The sequence below is a fragment of the Vidua chalybeata genome, chromosome 1 (genome assembly GCF_026979565.1).
Source record: "Vidua chalybeata isolate OUT-0048 chromosome 1, bVidCha1 merged haplotype, whole genome shotgun sequence".
In the NCBI taxonomy this organism is placed as follows: Eukaryota; Metazoa; Chordata; class Aves; order Passeriformes; family Viduidae; genus Vidua; species Vidua chalybeata.
Window position 1 is genome coordinate 55,871,002 of NC_071530.1, and position 22,146 is coordinate 55,893,147.

General features: G+C 42.4%; 1 protein-coding gene across 2 annotated transcripts in view; it reads left to right on the forward strand.

Moving 5' to 3' along the window:
- ITGA9 (integrin subunit alpha 9) overlaps positions 1–19,923 on the forward strand; it is a 273,508-nt gene extending 253,585 nt beyond the window's left edge. For both annotated transcript variants that reach the window (XM_053967746.1, XM_053967754.1), the window contains one exon: positions 17,263–19,923. In XM_053967746.1, coding sequence (XP_053823721.1) covers positions 17,263–17,361 — 99 coding nt within the window. In that variant the 3' untranslated portion in view covers positions 17,362–19,923. The remainder of the gene's footprint in view (positions 1–17,262) is intronic.
- The last annotated feature ends 2,223 nt before the right edge of the window (positions 19,924–22,146 follow it).

Genomic DNA, 22,146 nt, shown 5'->3' on the forward strand with positions numbered 1-22,146 from the left:
CTCAGTTTTGAGAGTGATAATCAGAGATGAACTTTTGTTGATGGTTGTGTTAATTCTACAACTTTTTAAAAATAAACGATATAGTAAAATTTTATAATATGTAAAAATTTTTAAACTATATGGAAGTGTGTTTAAATGTTGGCCAATCTTTTTAATTATTTTTATAAGTATACTGGTAGTATCTGTCTTGCAAGATACTGTACATAGTTACTATGCTGCAAGATGCAAGAAGTTTGCATTTTCATTAAACTCAGGCTACCCTAACTCAATACTGAACGATCTTTATAAGTCCAGTCACTGGAATTCTCTTAATTTTTGAAGTACTGTAAATACTAAGTCCTTAACGAAAGATACTATGTATGTACAAATGAAAGTCTAGATTAATAAATCTTGTCTGATGCAACCTAGATGGTACCTACATGATAAAGATATTCCAAGGGTAAATAACGGACCTAAGAGCTCTATTCACCACATTACTGAGTAGCTCCATTGAAGCCAACTGAACAGCTCCTGGGAGAAAAGTTGCACAAGAATTGGTTAGAGGAACAAATTATTGATGAGTGGGGTGACACTGGCATCAGTGACAATGGCAAGGCATGTTGTATTAAAAGAATCCGATGTATTAAATTAGATTGTCTGTACTGGTGTCCCGCTCTGTATGCAGTTAACTGCTTTTCATACCTAAACACATCTTTTCCATGCATGCTGCTAGTCTGAATTATGCATCTACTTTGAGATACCTAGCTTTAGTGACTGTTTTTGGATATTTGGGCTTTCAGATAGGTATAGGGCATTTGGTTAAAATAATAGTTTATTTAATGATTCCTTTAGATAAGTTTATTACTTGTGAATGCTCTTATCAAAAAAAGATATCTTATCTTATTATTTCAACATTACAAAGTAAGTGCCTAATAAAATGTATGTTTAAAAACTATGCTTGTTTTAGTACTACAGTATGTGAAATAAACTTACTTTTAATATCTATGAAGGACTACAGATCTTCGCCCAGCATACCAGCAGTAACATCTCAAGAAATCTTAGCCAGATTAGATGAAAGTAAGTTAAAAATTAAGGGCTATTTTGTGTACATTGCTAATACTTATGTGCCATAGCAATGTCTATCAGTTGCAATACACCGGGATCAGATACAGATGGTAGGTATCAAATTCTTCCACAATAGCTAAACAAAGCGTTTGCAGAGGAGAATTTATCTTTGAGCAAGCTGCTGAACTTATCTTTGCCTCAATTCCCTGGCTGTACAAGTATATATGTCATTGTGTACATGTACAAAGTGTGTATTATATGTGTGTGCAGCCACTTGTGGAGTGGTGATGTTTGAATCACATTATTTTCTTGTACTTGTTTCATTGAGCAAATGAGAACCCACATTATAAAAAAGTTGAGGTATTTGCCTCTCAAAAAATCAATAAAAGACCCAATAATCGAAGCCAGACCTCCTGAGTATTCATGAGCTTACTTTAGTTATACTATCATCCTTCCTCCGAAATGCATGTTTTCTCCTTTAACTATAGACAGGACACATTCCTCCTCTCCAAACATGCCTCTTCCTCACACGGTGACAAAGGATTGACAGTTTGACAGTTCTTGGTGGAAAAGCTGATACAAATATTCATGACCTCTTTGTACTGTGGCAAGCATTCTTTAATTGGGAGAAAGGACACACTGCATCCTCTTGAAACTGACAGCTTGCCAGGATAATCCAGGCCTATGCAAACCCAAGTGCAAAGTGTTTTTACCTGCCTTCTTGGTGGTAATAAAATGAGATGCATTTAGAGATGCATTATGACATGCATAATAACCAGTGATCAATCTCTACATGGCAAAATATTCCATGCTTCTAATCTCAGCAACACTGCTTTGCAGATGTTGGGAGTGTTGTTCCTCTTCCGACTGGTGGCATCTAAATGGGGTGTGGTTCCTGGCTTTGACCCATGATTAGCTGCGTATTTTTCTATCTGTGGTACTGTTTACGTAAAGGGAGAAGTACCCAAGTAGCACACACCAAAAAAAGATGAGATGTGTAAGTTGATTGTGAATGGCTTGGGACATCCACCTAGATTAGCAATGTGGCAGTAAAAGATTAATTATGTAAATACAGACTATTCATCAGGTATGACTGGACATTGCTTATATTAGATAAAGAAATTGTGTACCAGAGGAAAGAGAGCTTGTGACTAAGGCACTGAGCCCAAAGTATGTTGTCAAAGCCTTATTCCCTGGGAGATTTCTTCAGTGGTTCTTAAGTTTTATTTCTTACCCCTAGGTTAATACTTACTTTGCTCTCTTTTCTTTTTACTTGTTGGCTTTTCTTTTTACTTGTTGGCACGTTGTGGTCAGTAACCTTATCAATAGAGTAATAATGTTAAAAATCAGTATTTCTTGTGTGCAGTTTAACACACTATGCACTAGAGAAACCTAATTAAAAACTAAGTGGCAAAACCTTCTGATACAGTTTTGAATTCTGTTTGAATATTGTTGTTCACAAACCTCTAACTCAGTTATTCCTAACTCGTTACAGTCTTGAAGCACTACCATAATTAAGACATAATGTTGTTTTTACAGCAGTATGTGACTGTTATAATTTTTTCTTGTTTTCTAACTACTTATATTAATCGGAAAAACCTTTTAAAAATGCAAAAAATAACCATTCTTCTACAATCCATGTTTCAAGCTATTTCTCTTTTTATTTGATTGGGAACATAAACCTTGTCGGGCACGATAAAAACACTTTAGAAATTTACCTAACAGTGAATAAAATAAAAGAAGATATTGCTTGCCTTCTGATCAGCTTTGTTTTTTTCCCATCTGCAAATTAAATTTTATTTTGTAATCTCTACACTCTTCAAATATATTTATAATTCAAATCCTAGAGAGATAGCCACAGGCTCATACTTCAGGATGTGTTGAGTAAGTGCTTATACTTTTGGAGTTTTGGAAAATATAAGATCTAGTTATTCAGCCTTTGGATATGCAAAAAGTAGCAGCAGAAAAAAACCCAACAAGATAATGCATTATTGTGATGATAATTCAACAGTTTGAAATAATTTTTGACTGCAGTTTTCTTTTTTTGTGGGTGCTTGAAGAACGCTATTCTATGTGAGTGTTGTTAGATATGATTTACCTGGGATTGAAGGGATTTAAATTTGGCATGACAGTTAAAGGGAGTTGTGTATGCTAAAGACTTTAAATACCCATGTTTGAATAGAGGACTTGACTGTGCTGTCACATGGCAAGAAATAACTTCACAATAATACGTGTAATTTCCCATCTCAAACTAACAGTTTTTGTGTTGTTCTATTATTCAGTATTGCCAGAAACATGCTTTCTTTTCAACATATACTGTAGATGGCAGTAATGTTGTGCTACAAAAGGGTAGAATGGGCTGGAATAATTAAATTAAAGATGTGTGTAAAAATCTATGGATAGTTTCAGGTTTTGAAGTCACAAAAAATAACCAGTCCTTTCTGGAGGTGCTTCAAGAACTATTAAAGCTGCTATAAGTAGGTGGTTTAGATTCAAAACCTGAGACCATCCATGGGTTTTACACGCATCCTTTAATTTAGTTATTCTAGCTCATCTATCTTTTTCTCATTTCCTGTGTTGTCTGTAGTGGATGATACCTCCTCTTCCCTTATAACCCTTCAGCTTTCCACAGCTTTCCATAGCTTTCCACAGTCTCTGCCTCCTGTAAATGCACTCTCCTGTTGCTCTTCTTCTCATGAGTGCCTTCCCGAGGCAGAGGCTTACTGATCAGAGCTTTCCTTGGATGGGGATGTGTGAGCTCACAAACTCCCTGATGGGGTCACAGTTCTGGAGCTGGGTATTTCTTTGCTCTATACATATAACTGTATGTGTGCACATAAGTGTGTGTCTATATATATGGAAAGCAAAATTTGGGAGAAATTAACAATATTAGAGACTCATTGCCTATGAAACAAGTGTTAGCAACCGTCAGTCCACTGTAAACACTCATTCTACAAATGAGATCACAGCAATACTCCTGTTAAAGATGAGGATCTCTGCCTTACTTGCTTGAAATTCAGGACTGAGTCCCAGCAGTGCTTTCCTCAATGGGTTTTTTCAGTTCTCTTAATGGCTTTGCATTAGCCATGGAAAAGGGACCTGGTGGTGTCACTTCAGCCCCAGTGATAAAAGAGCCAGTATATATTCAACTCTATATTGTATCAACTCTCCTGCTTTGTTCCAGTTGTCTGCTTCCTTATTACCCATCATTGTATGTTAAATTCACTTGTTCTCTCTGACTTACCAAAGGTACTTACCAGCCTTCCCCATATGGTGAATACTGCTGTCCTTCTTGAATGAAATGAGTTAATTGTAAGGAGATGGATATGTGGTCTTTTGTGAGACAATAAGTATGTTGTGATTTCTTCATGACAATTAAAAAACCCCTTATTTTTGGTGATGGTAGGGATTTTATTACATTAAATGTAAATATATGTCACTAAAGAACAGTGTCGCATAACAAAGAAAGTCCTTGTTTCTGAAGGATGGGAAATGTATCTAATTCCTCACCATTATTTCTGAAAACATAAAAAAAAAAACCTTAATGTCCAATTTCTCTTTTTGCTTGCACTTAAGTCCTCTACATAATTTTACAGTATCCACATCATTTACAGCAAATAAACATAATTCTTCATAATGGAATCACCTCTGGATGTAGGGTTTCATGTTTCATTAATATTTATTACAGTTTTAGCTCACTTTTTATCCCTACCAGAAAGTTTTATGGCAGCATTCTTTATTAAAAAAAAAAAAAACAAAAAAACAAAAAAAACAAAAAACCAAACCAAAAAAAAAAAGAACCCCAAAACCCTCCTTGACAACTTTTAAAGACAATTCCTGAAGCACATGTTCAGAAACAGACATTTTTTATGTAAAATATCAGTGGGAAATAGTTGAGGTTTGTTTGTTTGGCTCTCAAGGAAATTAAGAATCCTTTCTATAATTTTGATTATAACTTCAAGAGGAAGTTTTACTGTACCAAGGATGTGGTTGCATGAAAGATGAAAACCTTAAGAATTTAAAATCTGTTTTTAAAACTAGAAATTGTACTTCTCTTGGCAGTTTTCTAATGCATAGAACATGCAGGTTCTGTTACAAAAACTGATAATACAAAAAAAGTCACCCATGTTTTCATAACATCAGCTCCCTAAGCATGTGTAAGTAGTAGCAGCAGTGAATAAATAAGTATCCATTATTATTATAGCTGGAGCAGAACAGAAAAGTACTAGGCTCTTACAATTTTTTTTTTTTTTGTTATCAATATAATAATTCGGTTCCATTTCAGACTGAAAATCTAGAGAAACTTCTGCTATTTGCTTGCAGTCTCCACTGAGCTGAATTCTGTTGGCATCACTGGTGAACTTTCACTGTGATTTTATGATGATGCAATCTTGAGGATGTCATCTCAAATTCTTTGCACTGGTGTAGCTTGTGGGTCCAAGTACAAAAATTACTAGTAATGATATTTTTCTGTTAAAGAAAGAATTTGATGTCACTTCTAGAGTAAATTTGAAGAGTTGGGAACTAGAGAAATTCCTCTCCAGTTCTCTATTCCTGAATCCTTTCATACAGTGTTCTGAAAGAGACTAGGAAGCAAGAAAATTCAACAGAGTCACTTCTGTGAGTTGATTTTTCAGAACAGAACCACCATTATCCATGCATTTGCACGTACATTGCAACAGATAAAGCTTTGCTTATGGTACATGGGAAAGATACTATGTTCACAGTCTGTGCACAAGAATGACTGAATAAATTACTTTTAAGGTCTAATTCCAATTATTCAGGGAGGCATCCAGGTCATGGGACCTTTGTAACATTGAGATCATGAGCCATATGTATGTCTATGTACTGTGCATTTATGAAGTAGTTGCAGACGTTGTGGTTTAGGAATGGTATTCTCTAATTTAGTGCTCCCACTAAATCCTTGAGCCTTTTGCTTCTCCCTGCCACTACCTGCTCCCTTGTGGTGGGCTGGAGAGGAGTGAAAGCACAAAAGGTAAAGATCACAGGCTGAGATAATTTACTGGAAACAGAAATGAGATAAGAAAAAAAAACCAGCAACAGCAATAATACTAATAACAAAAGTGTACAAAAGAAAGAGACCAATTCACATGCAAAAGGCTCACTGAGCCTAACCTGGCTCAACCACAGCCATGCTACACCAACCATTCCCTCCAGCTCGGAACCAACAAACCCCATCAATCCCTCTCCCCCACCACTTCAACTGGAAGGAAACCCTTCTCTCCTGAAGAAACTGTCTTCCCTCCATCCCCACCAATGATATGAGGTGCTATAGAATAATGTCCATATTCTAGCCATGCCTGCTCTGGCTACTACAAAAATTAATCCTGTCCTGGCTGGAACTAGGACATTATCCATCCCTTATTCTGTATCATGAATATCATGCCCAGATCCTACACCTTCCGACTCTATACATAAATGTGTGTGTGTTTATATATAGTGGGAGGGGGGGCGGGTTATGTATGTCTATACAGCACTGGTATAATTTCTATAGTCAATGGCCATCCCTCCAAGATGTCTGTTGAGTTCATTTAGTCCATGACTGTGGGTTCTCTCTTTCCTAGGTATCTTTTAGGGCAGGAGGGCTGGTGTGCTGTTGGGTGGTTGCAAGCTGCATCAGGAGCTCACAACTGGTGTATCTGGAGCAGTCCATATCCATGGTTCATGGTGCTTATGGCATACAGTAGCAGTGTCATTCAGCAATTGATATTATACAATTCAACATTACAGACTGCTCTTACCCAAAATCAAATCCCCTTGAAGTACGTGTTGTGTTTCCCTGTCCCTCTGCATTACCCACCATGTGCACCCAGGTCCTTGAGCAAAAACAATCCCACAGATGGCTTTGCCTTTGCCTTAGAGGGCAGGACTAAACCAAACTGTCTTCCCTAACACTTACTCCTCATATGCACCATGGGGACTTTATCCCCTTCTCTGATATGTAAAGGCTTTCATAGAGCAGGGCAAACTCAATTAGTAGAGCCTCTGGTATTAACTAACTAGGTAGCCTCTGCTAGATATAGATCCCAATGTTTGAAGGTTCTACTACCCATTGCTTTGAATGTGGTTTTTGAACAGTCCATTGTATCTTTTAATTTTCCCAGAGGCTGGTGCATGAGAGAGAATATGATACGTCCACTCCTTACCACGCTCTCTGGCCCAGGTGTCTATGAGGTGATTTTTTAAATGAGTCCCATTGTCTGACTCAATTCTTTCTGAGATGTCATGTCACCACAAGATTTGCTTTTCAAGGCCCATGATGGTGGGCTTGTCAGTGGTGTGAGGCACAGGGTAGTTGCTTCTCCTATTGTAAGAATGTAGCGCTTGCCTTGGTTTGCAGGAGTGTGATGTAATCAATTTTCCAGACCTCCCTCTATTTCTATTTTGACCATTGTCCCCCACAGGGGCTGTTCTTGCTTGGCCTGCAGTACATTTCACAGTTGTTCATTGTGTCTGGCTCACAGTGGCCACAGGATGGAGGTTCGCCGACTTGCTGTCCCGCTTGTGGCCGGAGGGCAAACACGGGAGTGGCCGCCCCCGAGTCTCTGCCAAGACTGGTACGGATGGCGGTGATTGCTATGGCATGGGTAGCACAGCAGAGGCACAGGGCACGAGGAAACTGAGGCAGAGGAATAAGGGAAGGACACTTGTCTGAATCTCCAAGGATTTAATCTCGAAGGGGGGCAGAGCAAGTGACAAATCTGAATATGAAAGGACTACTTTTAAAGGATAGAGGGAACATGGGGAGGACACAACCTTTGACCAATAGGAAGGCATTAGGGGAGGGGTGCAGGGTAAGAGCTCCCCAATAGAAGCCAACACGGGGAGGGAGCAAACCTTACAATCCAATTCTGCTTCAAGGAAGGGATGAAAGACAGGGAATGATCCAGAACTAAAGGAGTGTGCTATCTTTGACAGGGGTAAGACAAGGGAACAAGGAAGGTATACAGGTGGATTGACATGTGGCAGGGAAAACTGTGGTAAACAACTCAGGACTGAACCATTAGGGAAGCCAAATGGGGTATATGGAATGAAACATTGCAAACTTATAACAAGGAATATCAAAATATACTACAGAAGAGCAAGCTGTAAAATAAGAGACTACCACAGTGGATAACGTGGGAGACTGTGTTCGTGGTTAGGTCTATCCCTTTATTACAAGCCCATCTGTATATTGAATCTCTTCACTGATGACCGGAGTCATAATGGGCCCACTGAGCCAGAAGAAAATCACCCTTATGTTGCCAGTCCAGATCCACCTAAAACACTTTAATCTTGGCAGCTTAATCTACCTGTATGTTGTTGTGGTGTTCTTCAGTAGCCTGACTCTTGCATATGACGAGACATACATGTATGTCTACATGACATCCAGTCAACTTCTCTATTTGGGTAGTGATGTCTTGCTAGAATTCAGCAGCCCAGGTAGAGTGCCCATCTCTCTGCTGGCAAATGATTTTCTTCCATCAGCCTAGCCATTCCCACTTATGCTCCCATTCATGAGTCAGTGTACAAGTAGAGCACTGGCCATTTCTTTCATTCAGTGATATCTAAACCCAGCTGGACAGCCTTCAGCACTGCAATCTGACTTGATCCAGTTTGTCCCCTAATAACTCCTGTGACTTGCCATGTAGGATTCCATCCACATACCCATTGGAATCTGATTATAATAATTTTTCCATTTTACTCCTAAAAACTGAATTTCCTGGGCAAGTTCCTTGACCTTACTTTGCTTTGTGACAGAACTGGCCATTAGGAGGATTTGGACTATCTTCTCCCCTTTCACAAAAACTTCCTCTGCTGTGTTGCCACACACAATGATGGCATCAAAGTATTGCAACTATTCTGGAGCCTCACCCTTTTCCAATTCAGTCTGGATGAATGTATGGTGAATTGTGGGAACCTGGACTCCAGTTCATCCTGAAGGTCCGGCATGTCCTTCACAGCAGCACTCAGTGGTGGATGAGGGTCACAGAGTCAGATTGGTGCGGTGTTGTTGATGATGCACTGTTGTGGCAGTGATCGGTATGTTGTTCTTCCACCCTCAGCAGTCCCACAAGGGTCCTTTGAGAGACCAGGCAAGGTATTCAGTTGCGTAATTTCCTCTGTCTCCACAGCACCTATCCCAAAAGCCCAACGATGCCCTTTTGAGTCCTTGAAATAGCCTCTCCTGAGTTAATCTTTGCCAAGGGTGCACGGGGTCTCTGGGCGAATCAGAATGGGGTGATTTTGCCATTCATTCCCAATCAGGCTCACCTCAGGTTCCAGTACTGTCAGCTGTTGGGACCCCTCTGTCACCCCAGAAAGAGAGCTAGATCATGCCCCTACAGATCTTGATGGTACCAGGGTACATTGTGTGTCAGTGTCAACTAAAGCCTTATTACTCTTGTAGGTCTGATGTGCCAGGCCATGGGATCCACACAGTCCAATAGATCTGATTCTCCCTTTCTTCCACATGGCTGGAGGCAGGGCCCCTGTAGTTCTGGTCATGGCAGTCATTGCTCAGTTCTTGTAAACATGAACTGGAGATCACTTCAAGAGGATCAGAAATAACATTCAGCCCTTCCATTCTGTCTGAAGACTTGCCCACTGGAAACTGGATTATCCTTGAAGAATTTCTGTTGGTGATTGTTCTTCCTCTCAATTCATGTACCCCTGCTGTGAGGGCAGAGGTGGGTTTTCCATCTCACTTTCTCATGTCCTCTCTGTGGTCAGGTAACTGCAGGTTACCTCGTGGTGTGTACCCCTCTCTCCAGCAGAGGGGTACATGCTCCCAATAGCAGAGATTTTGGTCCATACTGGCAGGGGCATGGGACATTTTCTCTCTACGTTGCTTGAGTCTTTCAGGTCTGTCCACAGTCTTGTTCAGTCTTTTCACAGTTGAGGCACAGGTTGGTAGGGAGGAAAAAAGAGCTTCATATTGTCAAAGTTGGGTGATCACCCGAAGCAGTGTTTCTTCTTCTTTCATTGACATCAATGCCAAAGGGTTGGTGTACAATGATGGCACACTCCATAGACACTTCTGCCACATGGATTGTGTACACTGGATCTGATCTGGATCTACAGGGGACTGTTTGTTATTTGAGTCCCTATAGATTACCTCCAGCACGGCTAATTCTTTCAGGTCCTGGATACATTTCTCCATGGCATTCCACTTGTCTCAGTGCACTATTAAGTCACCCAGGAGAGAATACTGTTCCCTCATGCTTGACAGATGTTGCCTCCAGAGGCTGAGAGCTTCTGTCCTCTTTCTAATCCCCTTGCCAACGTCCTCTTTCCAATCCCCTTGCCAATGCCTACATCCTGGAACAGGGATCCCAATTGCTTGGCTTCACTACCATCTAGTTTCATATTGCATGTTTTAATATCCCAGCATCAGAACAGGCAGGTCACAAGGGCTCTCCTGACTGGTGGCTGAAATGTTTTTGCATATCTTGCAGCTCACCTGAGGGATCAGGTGATTCTCTCTGGCCCTGCTTCTTCCTCCTATTGTGAGTGCCCTATTCCTCTTCATCCCTCACTAAGTGAATTAAATTTGTCTTGAATTTCTTTATAGGGACACCTGCTACCGGCACAAGTTGCTCATCTGGGTCAGCTGCAGTGGCTACAGCGCCTGATGGTGTGTTTTCATTTCCCTCCACCTGAGGATGTTATCTAGTTCAGGGTAGTGTCCAGCAAATCATAGCCTGGGCCCAGCACATTGCAATCAATTGCTTCTCTGTGGAATTGCCACAGCATTCTCCTTGCAAATATTCTGTCACTTTATTGGGGTCCTGTAGTGTTTCAGCAATGAACTCCCAAGTCACTCGAGTAGATTCCTCCAACAACTGGGCATTTTTCTCTCACATTCCATGCCACTCATCATTATCCACCATCAGAGCAGATCTCTGAAAAATCATGTTAAAAGTCTGTTATTTAATTCTTACGTGGTGCAGACTGCACTGAGGAGACCTGTTAGACTTAGCAACAACAACATGCTTTCCTTAACATCCAAAGGGAATTCAGAATTCTCCAAAGCTGTTGTACAGGCTTGATGGAGGAAAGGGAGTAAAAAGCTGGGGAAAGTCATCCTTCCCTTCTCCCCCAACAGACTGGATACAATTTTTACTGGACTACTGCGGTGTGGGTTTTCGCTCTCCCCGGCTGCACGTGGCTCATGGGAGCCCGGCTGTGGCGTAGCTTCCACGTGCTGCCGGGGTTTGCTGCCGCGGGTTCCCGGACACGGCTCCGTGTCTCGGGCGCGTGGGCTGGCCTACCCCTGTTACCGTGCGCTAGGGACCCGGCAAAGAGGTAAGGAATCTGTCCATTTACTCCGTGCTTGGCAGGAACGGTTTATTGGTCACACATGGCGCGGTTCGATGGAAAGACACAACCGCTCCCGGCACTCGCATGGGAGAAAATGGCGCCTGACTGCCGGCGGGATAGGGCTTTATGGAGGGGCGGGGCGAGAGGATCCATGGCCTGCCGCCCAATAGGGGCAGCTGCCGTGGCGGTGACGCCAGCAACAGTGACCAACCAGAGAACCCCGCAGGGGCGGGCACCGAGCCATGGGCTGAGCGGGATCGTGTGGCTTGGGGTGGCCAGCATGGGGTTTCCCGGGGCCGGACGGCAGGGTGCTTACAGGAGCGGCAGAGGGGTAAGGTCCAGCTGCAGGCAGCGTGGGGCTAGAAACCGCGGGGGGTGGGGGGGGAACAACACGGGGGAAACATGGGATTACAGAACTTGACTTATTTTAACATAAATTAAAAACCCTAATCTAAACCCAAACTCCGGGATGCAACATCTCCCCGCTTAATAAAATATAAAAATAAAGCAGTGGTGTTGATTCAGTCTCTCAAGCGGTGGCCTCTTCTCCCAGCTTCTTCTGCTGCTGCAACTGCAGTGGCTGCTATGCAGGTGGAGAGGGCCTGGAGATGGTACTGGTGCTGGTTCTTCTTAGGGTGTTTAGGGATAGGGAAACTGGGACAACTTTATTGCAAACATGGGGATTTGGGACACACACAGACTGGGGTGGCTGGAAAGTTTTCCTGGGGCTTTGGGGAAAAACATTTTTTGAGGAGATCGTAAGGTCCTTTTCCTTTTGCGTCGCCTGCGGTTTGATGCAACCCCCCGATTGGTGGGGTCATCTGCCGCACTCAAAGGAACCCTGATGTTCTGAACTACCACCTGCACAGTTACTTGATCAATCACAGCTCCCCTTAAGGTGCTGTGGCCTGCCTTACTTTTATCTTCACGCGAGGCAGGTGCGCGTTGTTTCTTCAGTTTTTTGGGGGAATGGGGTCTCCCTCCCCCCCTCTCCCCCCTCCCACTGTCCCTGTGGGTGCCCTGCCCAGAAATGGACACTGAACAACAAAATGTCCTCTCTGGTTACAGTGGAAGCACTGGCGTCTTGCTGGAGGCTGCTTCGGACCAGCGTTTTTTGGAGGCACGGCATCCAAGGCAGCAGTGTTCATGGATGCCGCTTCCAGGACTAACTTGTCCTGAACCTCCGATCCCTCTACATGCCTCTCATCTGTCGGCTCGACCCGTTCCACGGAATCTGGAAAATGCTCAGAGACCCACGTCCCCCTGCTTCCCTCTCTCCCAGGTCTCCGGGAACCATGGGACTGCAGAGTCGGGGGCTCTTGTTCCCCCCTCCCTCCTCTTCCCTCCCTCCCGGGTCTCCGGGATCCATGGGAATGTGGAGGCAGGGGCTCCGATTCCCCCCCCTCTCCTTTTCCCTCTCGTCCAGACTTCTGGGGCCCATGGGAACTTGGAGGTAGGGGTTCCCGTCCCCCCCCGCCTCCTCTTCTCTCCCGCCCGGCTCTCCGGGGCCCATGGGAAGATGGGGATAGGGGTTCCTGCTCCTCCCTCCCCTCTTCCCTCCCGCCCGGATCTCCAGGACCCATGGGAAGATGGGGACAGGGTGCGGGCAACAGGACGGGGGCTGCCTCCCTCAGGCAGCGGGGTGGAGATGGCAGAGCTCTCCCCGGTGGGGGAGGGCAGGGTCGATGACTCAGCAGGGACGACATGCAAAGGACTCGAGGGAACGCCCATTCGAGGGAGAGCAATGGGTGAGGGAGTAACCTGACCTCCTGAGGGGGCGGCGCCCACACCCACAGGGAGGCAGGTGGGGGTTGGGTCAGAGGCGGGGACACCAGGAACAAAGAACAGAAAGGGGTTGTGGGAAGAAGAGACCCTGCCATGTGGCCGCCCTCCATCTTGGGAAGACAAAGGGATCAACCACGTGGCCTCGGCCTCCTCAGAGGAACAAAGAAAGGGGTTTAAAGAAACAGAACTGCGCGGGGTAGCGCCGAAACTGGGATTTTCAACTGGGAAAAAGGGATTGGAAGGGGGGTTTACGGTCGTGGCCTCAGCAAATCGACCGATCTCGCTAAGGCAGGGACGCCGGGGTGGCCTGGGGGAGCCAGGAGCACGGTCCACGTTTGTGGAGCTGCCCTGCGTCTCAGACTGACGGGGTGCCCCCCCTCGCTCACCCGGGTTAGGGGAAGAAGGGGTAGGAGAAGGGGATGGGGAAACAGATTCAGAGGGAGTAACAGATTTTCTGGATGGTTCTTTCCTTTCCCCAACCGAGTTTCGCGCGGGGTCTGATTTTACCACATCTGAGATTAACAAATTGAATTTAGGGAAGCAGTCGTCTATGGAGGGATCCCTACCGATCCCCTCTGCTAGCCTTTTTCCCACTTGCTCCCAAAATTCTGTTTTGCGCGCGTCCTCGGCAGACAAACAGGGGAAAGCAAAGAACAACCACCGGACAAATTTCTTCACTAATTTTTTTGGGTAGGGGCCCTTCACCAAAAGGATTTCCTTAACTTGGGAATAAAATTCCTTTTGTTGGGCAGATAGCACGGTCCCCATGCTTCTTCCACCCAAACCACCTCACCCCTGGGGCAGTTAAAAGAAAAAAAAAGCAAAAAAACGCAGGTGACTCCAGCGGCTGCCGTTCGTGCTGCGCACCACACATCCCAACCTCGGGAACACGGCCAGCCCTCCCCGTATTAGCTGGACACGTTTCCATGACTAATACTTACCAGACTGAAGTCTCTGCAAAGGAAAGCTGCCACCAGGGTCCGGGAGTCCCGGGAAGTGTCCTTTCTTCTGCCCTCCTGGCTGCGAAAGTTTGCACTTCCTGTCCCACGCAGGACACACTGTCTGGTCCCCCGTGGGCGACGGAGACTTCACTGACGTACTTTGGAGAGCCCCTGCTCTCGGTTTCCGTCCGGCACGGAGCTGTGATCCGGCACGGACCGCTGCCCGCTCTGGCTTGGCGGCGGCGCTCCCCCCTTGGCGGCGGCGCGGCCCCTGGCCAGCGGCGGTGGCTCCTAGCGCTGTTCCTGGAGCTCTGCGGTGAACCTCCATCCACGCGATCAGCTCAGCGCTGGCCTCGGCCCCACGTTGGGCGCCAATTGCGGCGTGGGTGTTCTCTCTCATCGGCTGCACACGTCTCTTGGGAGCCCGACTGTGGCGTAGCTTCCACGTGCTGCCAGGGTTTTCTGCCGTGGGTTCCCGGACACGGGTCCGTGTCTCGGGCGCGTGGGCTGGCCAGCCTCTGTTACCGTGCGCTAGGGACCCGGCAAAGAGGTAAGGAATCTGTCCATTTACTCCGTGCTTGGCAGGAACGGTTTATTGGTCACGCATGGCACGGTTCGATGGAAAGACGCGACCGCTCCCGGCACTCGCATGGGAGAAAATGGCGCCTGACTGCCGGCGGGATAGGGCTTTATGGAGGGGCGGGGCGAGAGGATCCACAGCCTGCCGCCCAATAGGGGCGGCTGCCGTGGCGGTGACGCCAGCAACAGCGACCAACCAGAGAACCCCGCAGGGGCGGGCACCGAGCCATGGGCTGAGAGGGATCGTGTGGCTTGGGGTGGCCAGCACGGGGTTTCCTGGGGCCAGACGGCAGGGTGGTTACAGTAGCGGCAGAGGGGTAAGGTCCGGCTGCAGGCAGCGTGGGGCTAGAAACCGCGGCGGGGGGGGAACAACATGGGGGAAACGCGGGATTACAGAACTTGACTTATTTTAACATAAATTAAAAACACTAATCTAAACCCAAACTCCGGGATGCAACAGACTACCAAATAGTACGCCTGAGGCAAGTGTAGGAGAACAACACTGAATACAAACCCCAAATGACCATCGTTACATATTATGATGTGATAAACTGTTATCACACAGTGCATCAACAAATTCTGATCCTTCTCCCTTCTCTAAAAAAGAGCACTGCAAGGAGGACATACAGGAGTATATATAGGGTTAAGTATCACAACCACATGAACAGATCAAGCAACATCGTAGGCAGTGGCTCTGTACCTATTGCAACAAACGCTTAGATGCAGTTTGTTTCCAGCCTGGTCTGGGCAGATCTGTTGTTATCATAACCTTTGGGACCCACTTGGCACCAAATTAGGCTGTCATGCTTTAGGAATTGTATTCTTGAATTTAGCATTCCCACTGAAACACGCCAAAGTCCCCTTAGGCAGGATGGAGAGGAGAATTGGAGGTACTAAATGTGAAGATCATGGGTTGTGGTAAGAACAACAATGAGGTAAGAAAACAATTCGTAATAGCAACAATATTAATAACGAAAGAGTAGAAAAAGAGTGATTCACATGCAAAATGCTACTGAGCCTGACTTGACTGCAGCCACATTACCTGGACTACTCCCTCTGGCTTGGAGCCAGCATTACCCCACTGTTCCCTCCACTTTGCTTTCTTGACCAGAAGGAACCCCCTCCCCTGGAAGAGACTCCCCCCACTCCTGGCAATGATGTGAGGTTGTGTAGAATAATCTCCAGGTTCTAGCCATGCCCCCTCTGGCTACTGCAGAAATTACCCCTGTCTGGCTGGAACTAGCAGAGTAAGTATGTATGTAATGTATACCTATGCTCCTAGCAGAGTACACTTATCTCTAGATTAATAGCATGTCCCATTTACCAAAAGAGATGGGCTTGTTAGACTGTGCGACAGCTTCTGTGTCCTTTGCACAGAAGGCAAGAGGCAGAGATAAGGATTGATGATAGGATGGTGTGTGCATAGTCTCATGTCACTGTGAATTCAGGATGTAATTTGAGGCACAGGCAAGGACTTAGACTTTAGGAAGATGTATTGGGGAAGCCCCCTTGACAGATTGAATATGCTGCCTTTTAGACCCCTGTGAATTAAAATACACTTGAAGAAAATTAAAGTTGAAAACTGAAACTAAGTCAAATTTAACTGAATTTTAGTAATGACAAAACAACACAAAATATTCCTACACGCAGTCAGTTTGGGGATAAAGGGTGGCAATAACTGTTTGATAAAGGAAGACTAAAACATGTTTTACACAGCCGGACTAAGAAAACGGGTTTAGAGTGGTGGGAATTACATAAATTATGTTTAATTATGTTGAACAGAATATTTATTCAGTGATATCAACAGTGCATTGCTACGTTTGAGGAGTTATTCTTGAATGCTTACCAAAGTCTGTTATTAAAATAATGTTTGTTTATTTGAGAGACTTAAAGAAACAGAGATATGAGAATTTTTATCCAAACTGAGATGAAAACCAGTTGCATTTCTTTAAGTATAAGGGTTTAGGAAACAAGAAAATATGCAAAAGTAACTATCAGTGATTATAGCTGGAACTGAGAAGTGGGACATGGGTGACTGCATTGTATTCCTCTGGTCCTTCTTGTTTTGTGTGGTTGTAGACACTGAGAGTACTTTTCATAAAATTCTGTCAGCATTTACTTAAGACCCAAGAGTTAGCCTGGTTTTAGGTTCAGCTGCAAATTTAGCATTAGTCTCTATTTTAAACCAATAAACCTGTATCTGCCTCTGCTGGTCTGTATTTATTAGAAATACTTAATGGTTTGTTTTTGGTTTTTGTTTTTTGTTTTTTTTGTTTTGTTTTGTTTTGTTTTGTTTTGTTTTGTTTTTTGTTTTTTTTTTTTTTTTTACTCATACTTCATATAAGAGAATTCTTACCTCAGAGTAGTTCATCTATAAGGAGCAGAGTTCTTGTGAAGATATAGGACCTAGTCTGATCGCATTTATATTGATATAAATAAGGAGCTAAGATTTTGGACTGGCACTTGGAGGAATTAAATGCTAATTCCTGGGCTAGTTCTTTCTGCATAATGCATCTGTCATCATACTGACAAAGAAAATTTGAATTTAATGATTCGATAACTTACCACTGTCATCTCTTCTGATTTGCAGATGGGCTTCTTCCGCCGGAGGTACAAAGAAATTATTGAGGCTGAAAAGAGCAGAAAGGAGAATGAAGATAGTTGGAACTGGGTCCAGAAAAATCAGTAAACTGCCCATGAAAACAAAACTGCCCAGTCATGTGACATGCACTCGCTAGTGTATAGGTCCTGCTCTCGTATCTTCCATATGTGGAAGAAGGAATCTTCTCCAGATTTTTTGGAGACCCCATTGATGCTGTGTCCTTATTACTCCAAAAAGCTAGGGAACATATCCTGAGGCAACCACTGCAGCCATGTCAGGTGACTGGAGCAATTCACACTTCATTTAAGAGTTGAACTTCGAATTTTGGTAACCAAGCTGCAATGCAGAGCACAATTTATGAATCCAACTATGTAGTATGCCCTCAGGGGAAGACTTTTACCTAAGAATATTTTTTATAAATACAAGCTTTTTATATTGAGTATGTCTTTATATTTGTATCAATGTTTTATAATTTCTATTGAATAGCTATATCGTTCACTCAAGCACTGATATCTCTCTAAATCTTTGGAAATACATACATACATACATACATACATACATATATATATATATATATATATATATATATGAATTCTACTGTACTTTTAAACATCAATGTAAGACAGAAAAGAGAGATTTGCAGATAAAAGTAGCTGAAATCCTCATATGCTTAATTCACAATGCTTGGTAATATCATATATAGATAATTTAATAGAAATAAGCCAAAATCTTTTTACTGTCTCTTTCTTTAAGTTAAATTTGGTATTTGATTTCTAAGCTACAGAACCTAAAGTATTTCACAGATGTGATACTCTGTATCTTGAGTCTGTCCTTTACTAGCCTGGATGGGAGAGGATATAAACACTTCTTCGGTGACATGTACCAAGATGTAGCTTGCTTTGGGTCACCGAAGAAGGCAGCGCAGAGTGTTCTCTTTGGGAAGTTTTGTTTTGAAGTCTCTAGGACTGTACAGTTGAGAGACCAGAAGGACATAATTAGGTAAACCACTATGACATTGACAAATTCCTTTAAATAATTTTTTTTAGAAAAGGTAATTAAGTCGTATTATTATTAAGATGGATAGTTTTAAAGCTCCTGTTAAAGATTGTGATCTGTTGCTATCAAAGCAAGTGATAAATTGCTGCGATCATTATGTCTTTCATGTCTTTGTTAATATGATAATTTTAAGAGACATAAGTAGATGCAAGGATTAAAATGTTTGGATATTTGAGTCTTGAGATTGCCTATCTCAAGGGTGTTCTAAGTACTGAATGTATTTCCTCAAGAATTTAGAAGCAGGTTTAGTAAAGGCGCAGGTGTTACTGGATCTTAGCTTGCCACTTTTATTGTTGGTAATTTTTTAACAAATAATTTGTTGAATTAGAAGAAATCCAGTTGTAATTAATTCAAACACGTTTCTTCAAAAAGCTCTTGGATTTCTGAATAGAAATACTGGAACTTTGTAAGACTTGGATTTAGATTCGACTTGTATTTTACACTTTGTGTAAATAAGAAGTAAATGACATGCTGATATAAAATCCATGTAAAGGAAAGAAGGGCCAAGGTCTGTGGTAGAAAGTGAAACCAGGATTGAAAGGCTGCAGGATGTCTTCTTCCTTAAGAGTGTGGTAAAAGAACAGCTGGAAGTTTGGAAACTTGAATGCAGAGAACATGCAAGAAATCTGCTTGAGAACAGGTCTTGCTCTTCCTTGCCATATTCATGGTAGCTTCAAATTATAAAAATGGGCCACATTCCTATTCCTGTTTGCTTTTTACCACCACCATCAAGTGTCTGTTATTACTACAGTATTGACTGATATTTATTAACTATTAGCTATCTGCATGATTTAGGGAGAAAATAGTTTTAAAGTGAATCAAGTGTACTGTTTCAACATCTGACAAGAAAAATTCACAAGTTGCTTGGGTTATCTGAGAGAGAAATTATGCCTGATCTAAATACCAAGCCTGTAGACCACTTAAGCAATCTTTTCAAAGTGGCAAAGACTTCTGCAAGCATAACAGTGAAAACATCCCTTTCTACGCCTAAATACATCAATGATAATGATCCCACATACCAAGTCAGTGATGTGCAGGTAGCCCAGTTTGCTGAAAACAATAGATATGAAAAATATTTCTTTGACAATATTTAGTACCAATTTTCTTGAATGTCTTCTGTTTATGGGCACATTTTGGAGTTTTGCAAAAGTTTAAAGCATAGTATCCATTTGCCATGGAAACATATAATACTGCTTTCACTAAAGAATTAAGGGAGTAATGGAATTAATCCCAAGTTTACCCACTTCATAGGGTTTCTTGGATATAAATGAAAATAGAATTTTGTTCATTGAATGTACATTAATTAAACTGGCATGAAGACTAATTGCTTTTGGAGTTTGGTTTGCATGCACAGTAGAGTACCTGCACCATTGTCCCTTTTTTTTCTCAGAATGTTATTGCTTACATATTGTGAAATTGTATATTTCTTTTTGTGAACTTGGAAGAATGGTTGGAAGAATGTGTTCACTCTTACTTATGTCACCTGTATTTAGAAGCTTGTGTTCACCTGTATTCTGATTCACTTGCACTGTTTTGGAAATGTCAGGTTTACAAAAAATAAAACTTTTGGAATAAAAAATGAATGCAAAAGTATCCTAATGATATTTTGTCAGTTATTTACCTTGTCTAGCTCAAGTACTTTTCCATTAAGTGGGTGAGACATTTTCTCCTGTATATTTGAATTAAATATTATATGTGTGTGTTTATTTGTGTGTGGCTAATAGACATCTTTTATTGTAATTCTATGATTTATAACATCAAACTGTTTGGAGACAAAAGAATACAGCTGACTTGACTACAGTATTTTAAACCCATGGAAATAAAATAAAGGTAGTGAGATTTATTTCTATTTCATCCATCTTGCTTTATCAACATCAAATCAAACCCCATGTGATTGTGATACTGACCTATGTTAAGAGTATCAACCTCTGTAACTTGAGTTCTGTTTCAATCTATGAATTTGGTAAAAGATGTATTTTTCAGCTTCATGTGCTTTTTCTGCAAGGATTTATAGTCCATAGTGGCTGGAATACAGTAGCTGAATAATTTGTTTGAAATTACGTTTTCAACTCTATACATCCCCATGTTTACTGCTCACCTGTATAGGGAGCAGAAGCTAGATGTAAGCTTTTACTTCTACAACTCTAAGTGTTTCAGTGGTCTCTAGCCATACTAAAGCAGTTTGTTTCCTCAGTATTAATACTATTGGCTATATATCTAAGAACAGGCTGGGCAGAGTTAGGACCTGACCTGTGACTCAGAGCACATTCGTACTGGTGGAAGACGATAGCTTTATGTACCACAATGCCAAAGACATTGGAGAGTTCCAAGTAAATGTGGTTTCTGACATGAAGGCAGCACCCTTCAAAGTAAAAATAAAAGTTCTCAGTCATTGCTGGGCAAAATTGTAGGAGCAAGCTGCTGCCAAAAGGAATGCAATGCCCAGTTTGCTTTTGGAGATTAGTGGAAGCACTAGTGCTGCAGCAGCTAAAATAATAACCAGAGACTTTTGGATGTACTAAAATCTCTTTGTTACCATGTGAGCCTCTGTGTGTGTGTGTGTATGTGTGTGTGTGTGTGTGTGTAAGCAAGCTGTGTACATCCCCTTCTGGGGCGAGAGAATTGATGAGCTAATGATTCCCTCTGTAGGGCTCACTTCTTATCTTCTTGATAAGCAGAGAACAGCAGTTTATACATAGCAGGATTTTGTGTATTGTGTTACTCCAGACAGCTTTTAAGAACCCTGTAGGACTTCTGTGACAAAGTGGCTTTGTTTTAGAAATCAAATCCACAACCTTTAGCACATTTGTTTCTTCCAGTTTCGCCAAAGGAAGAACTAGATCAAAATTCAAGAAAAATAATATGTTTTTTAACAATGGAAGAAACCAGCACATTTGTTAGCATTCTGCTCAGCCTGGCTCATGTGTCTGGACTAGAGCTGGTCTGACATTTTGGCTCTCTATGCCTGCCATTGGCCTGCTCTTTGGATTGGACGTAATGAAAGTTTCTCTGCTAAATCTTTTCCATTTAGTAGTGAAATACCCCTTGAAAGAGATAGGACACTTTCCTCCTTTTAGGTCTAGTGGGGTGCATATTGACCTGAGTAGTCCTGGGTAAGATGTCTTGATTTTATTAAAATTCTGAGTGCATAATGCACTGGATAATTGAGATCCCAAAGGCCTAAGGCCTAAGTGTCATGGGAGTCATTAATAGTGCAAAGTAGATTTTAGTGTCCTCTGGCCCACTTTGCTTACTATCAGAATTAAAATACAATGAAGACTGCTATTTTGTATAGATTCATAAGTACAAATTAATTTAGTCATAAGATTATTTACTGCAGCAAATCCAAAATTTCAATACTTTGAATGGCTGCAAATGGAGATTTTATTTGCAATTGGTTTTGACAGAAATAAAGAATTAATGGAGAAATTAATCTTATTAGTAAAAGAGCAGTGAAAATTAGTTTATCGTGTCTTGGTCATACTATAATCTCCTGTGAGTGTTGGAAAGAAATAATTCACATATTTCTAGTTCATTTCTATTGCCTTTTAGGTAGCTAGTGCCATTTTAATGCTTGAACTTCTAGATATGCAATGCTTTAGTAAATTAACCTGCAGTTCCATAAAGAATTAACCCATAATGAATCAGAAATTAATGAAGTAGTAACCTTGAGCAGAGATGCTCCTGCTGCAGACATGCATTCAGATATGATGTATTGACTTGCTTGAAATCATTCTAGATTTATACCAACACAAGTGAGAAGGGACTCAGATAGGCTCCCCTGAAGCTGAAGGACACACATCATGATACCAGCTT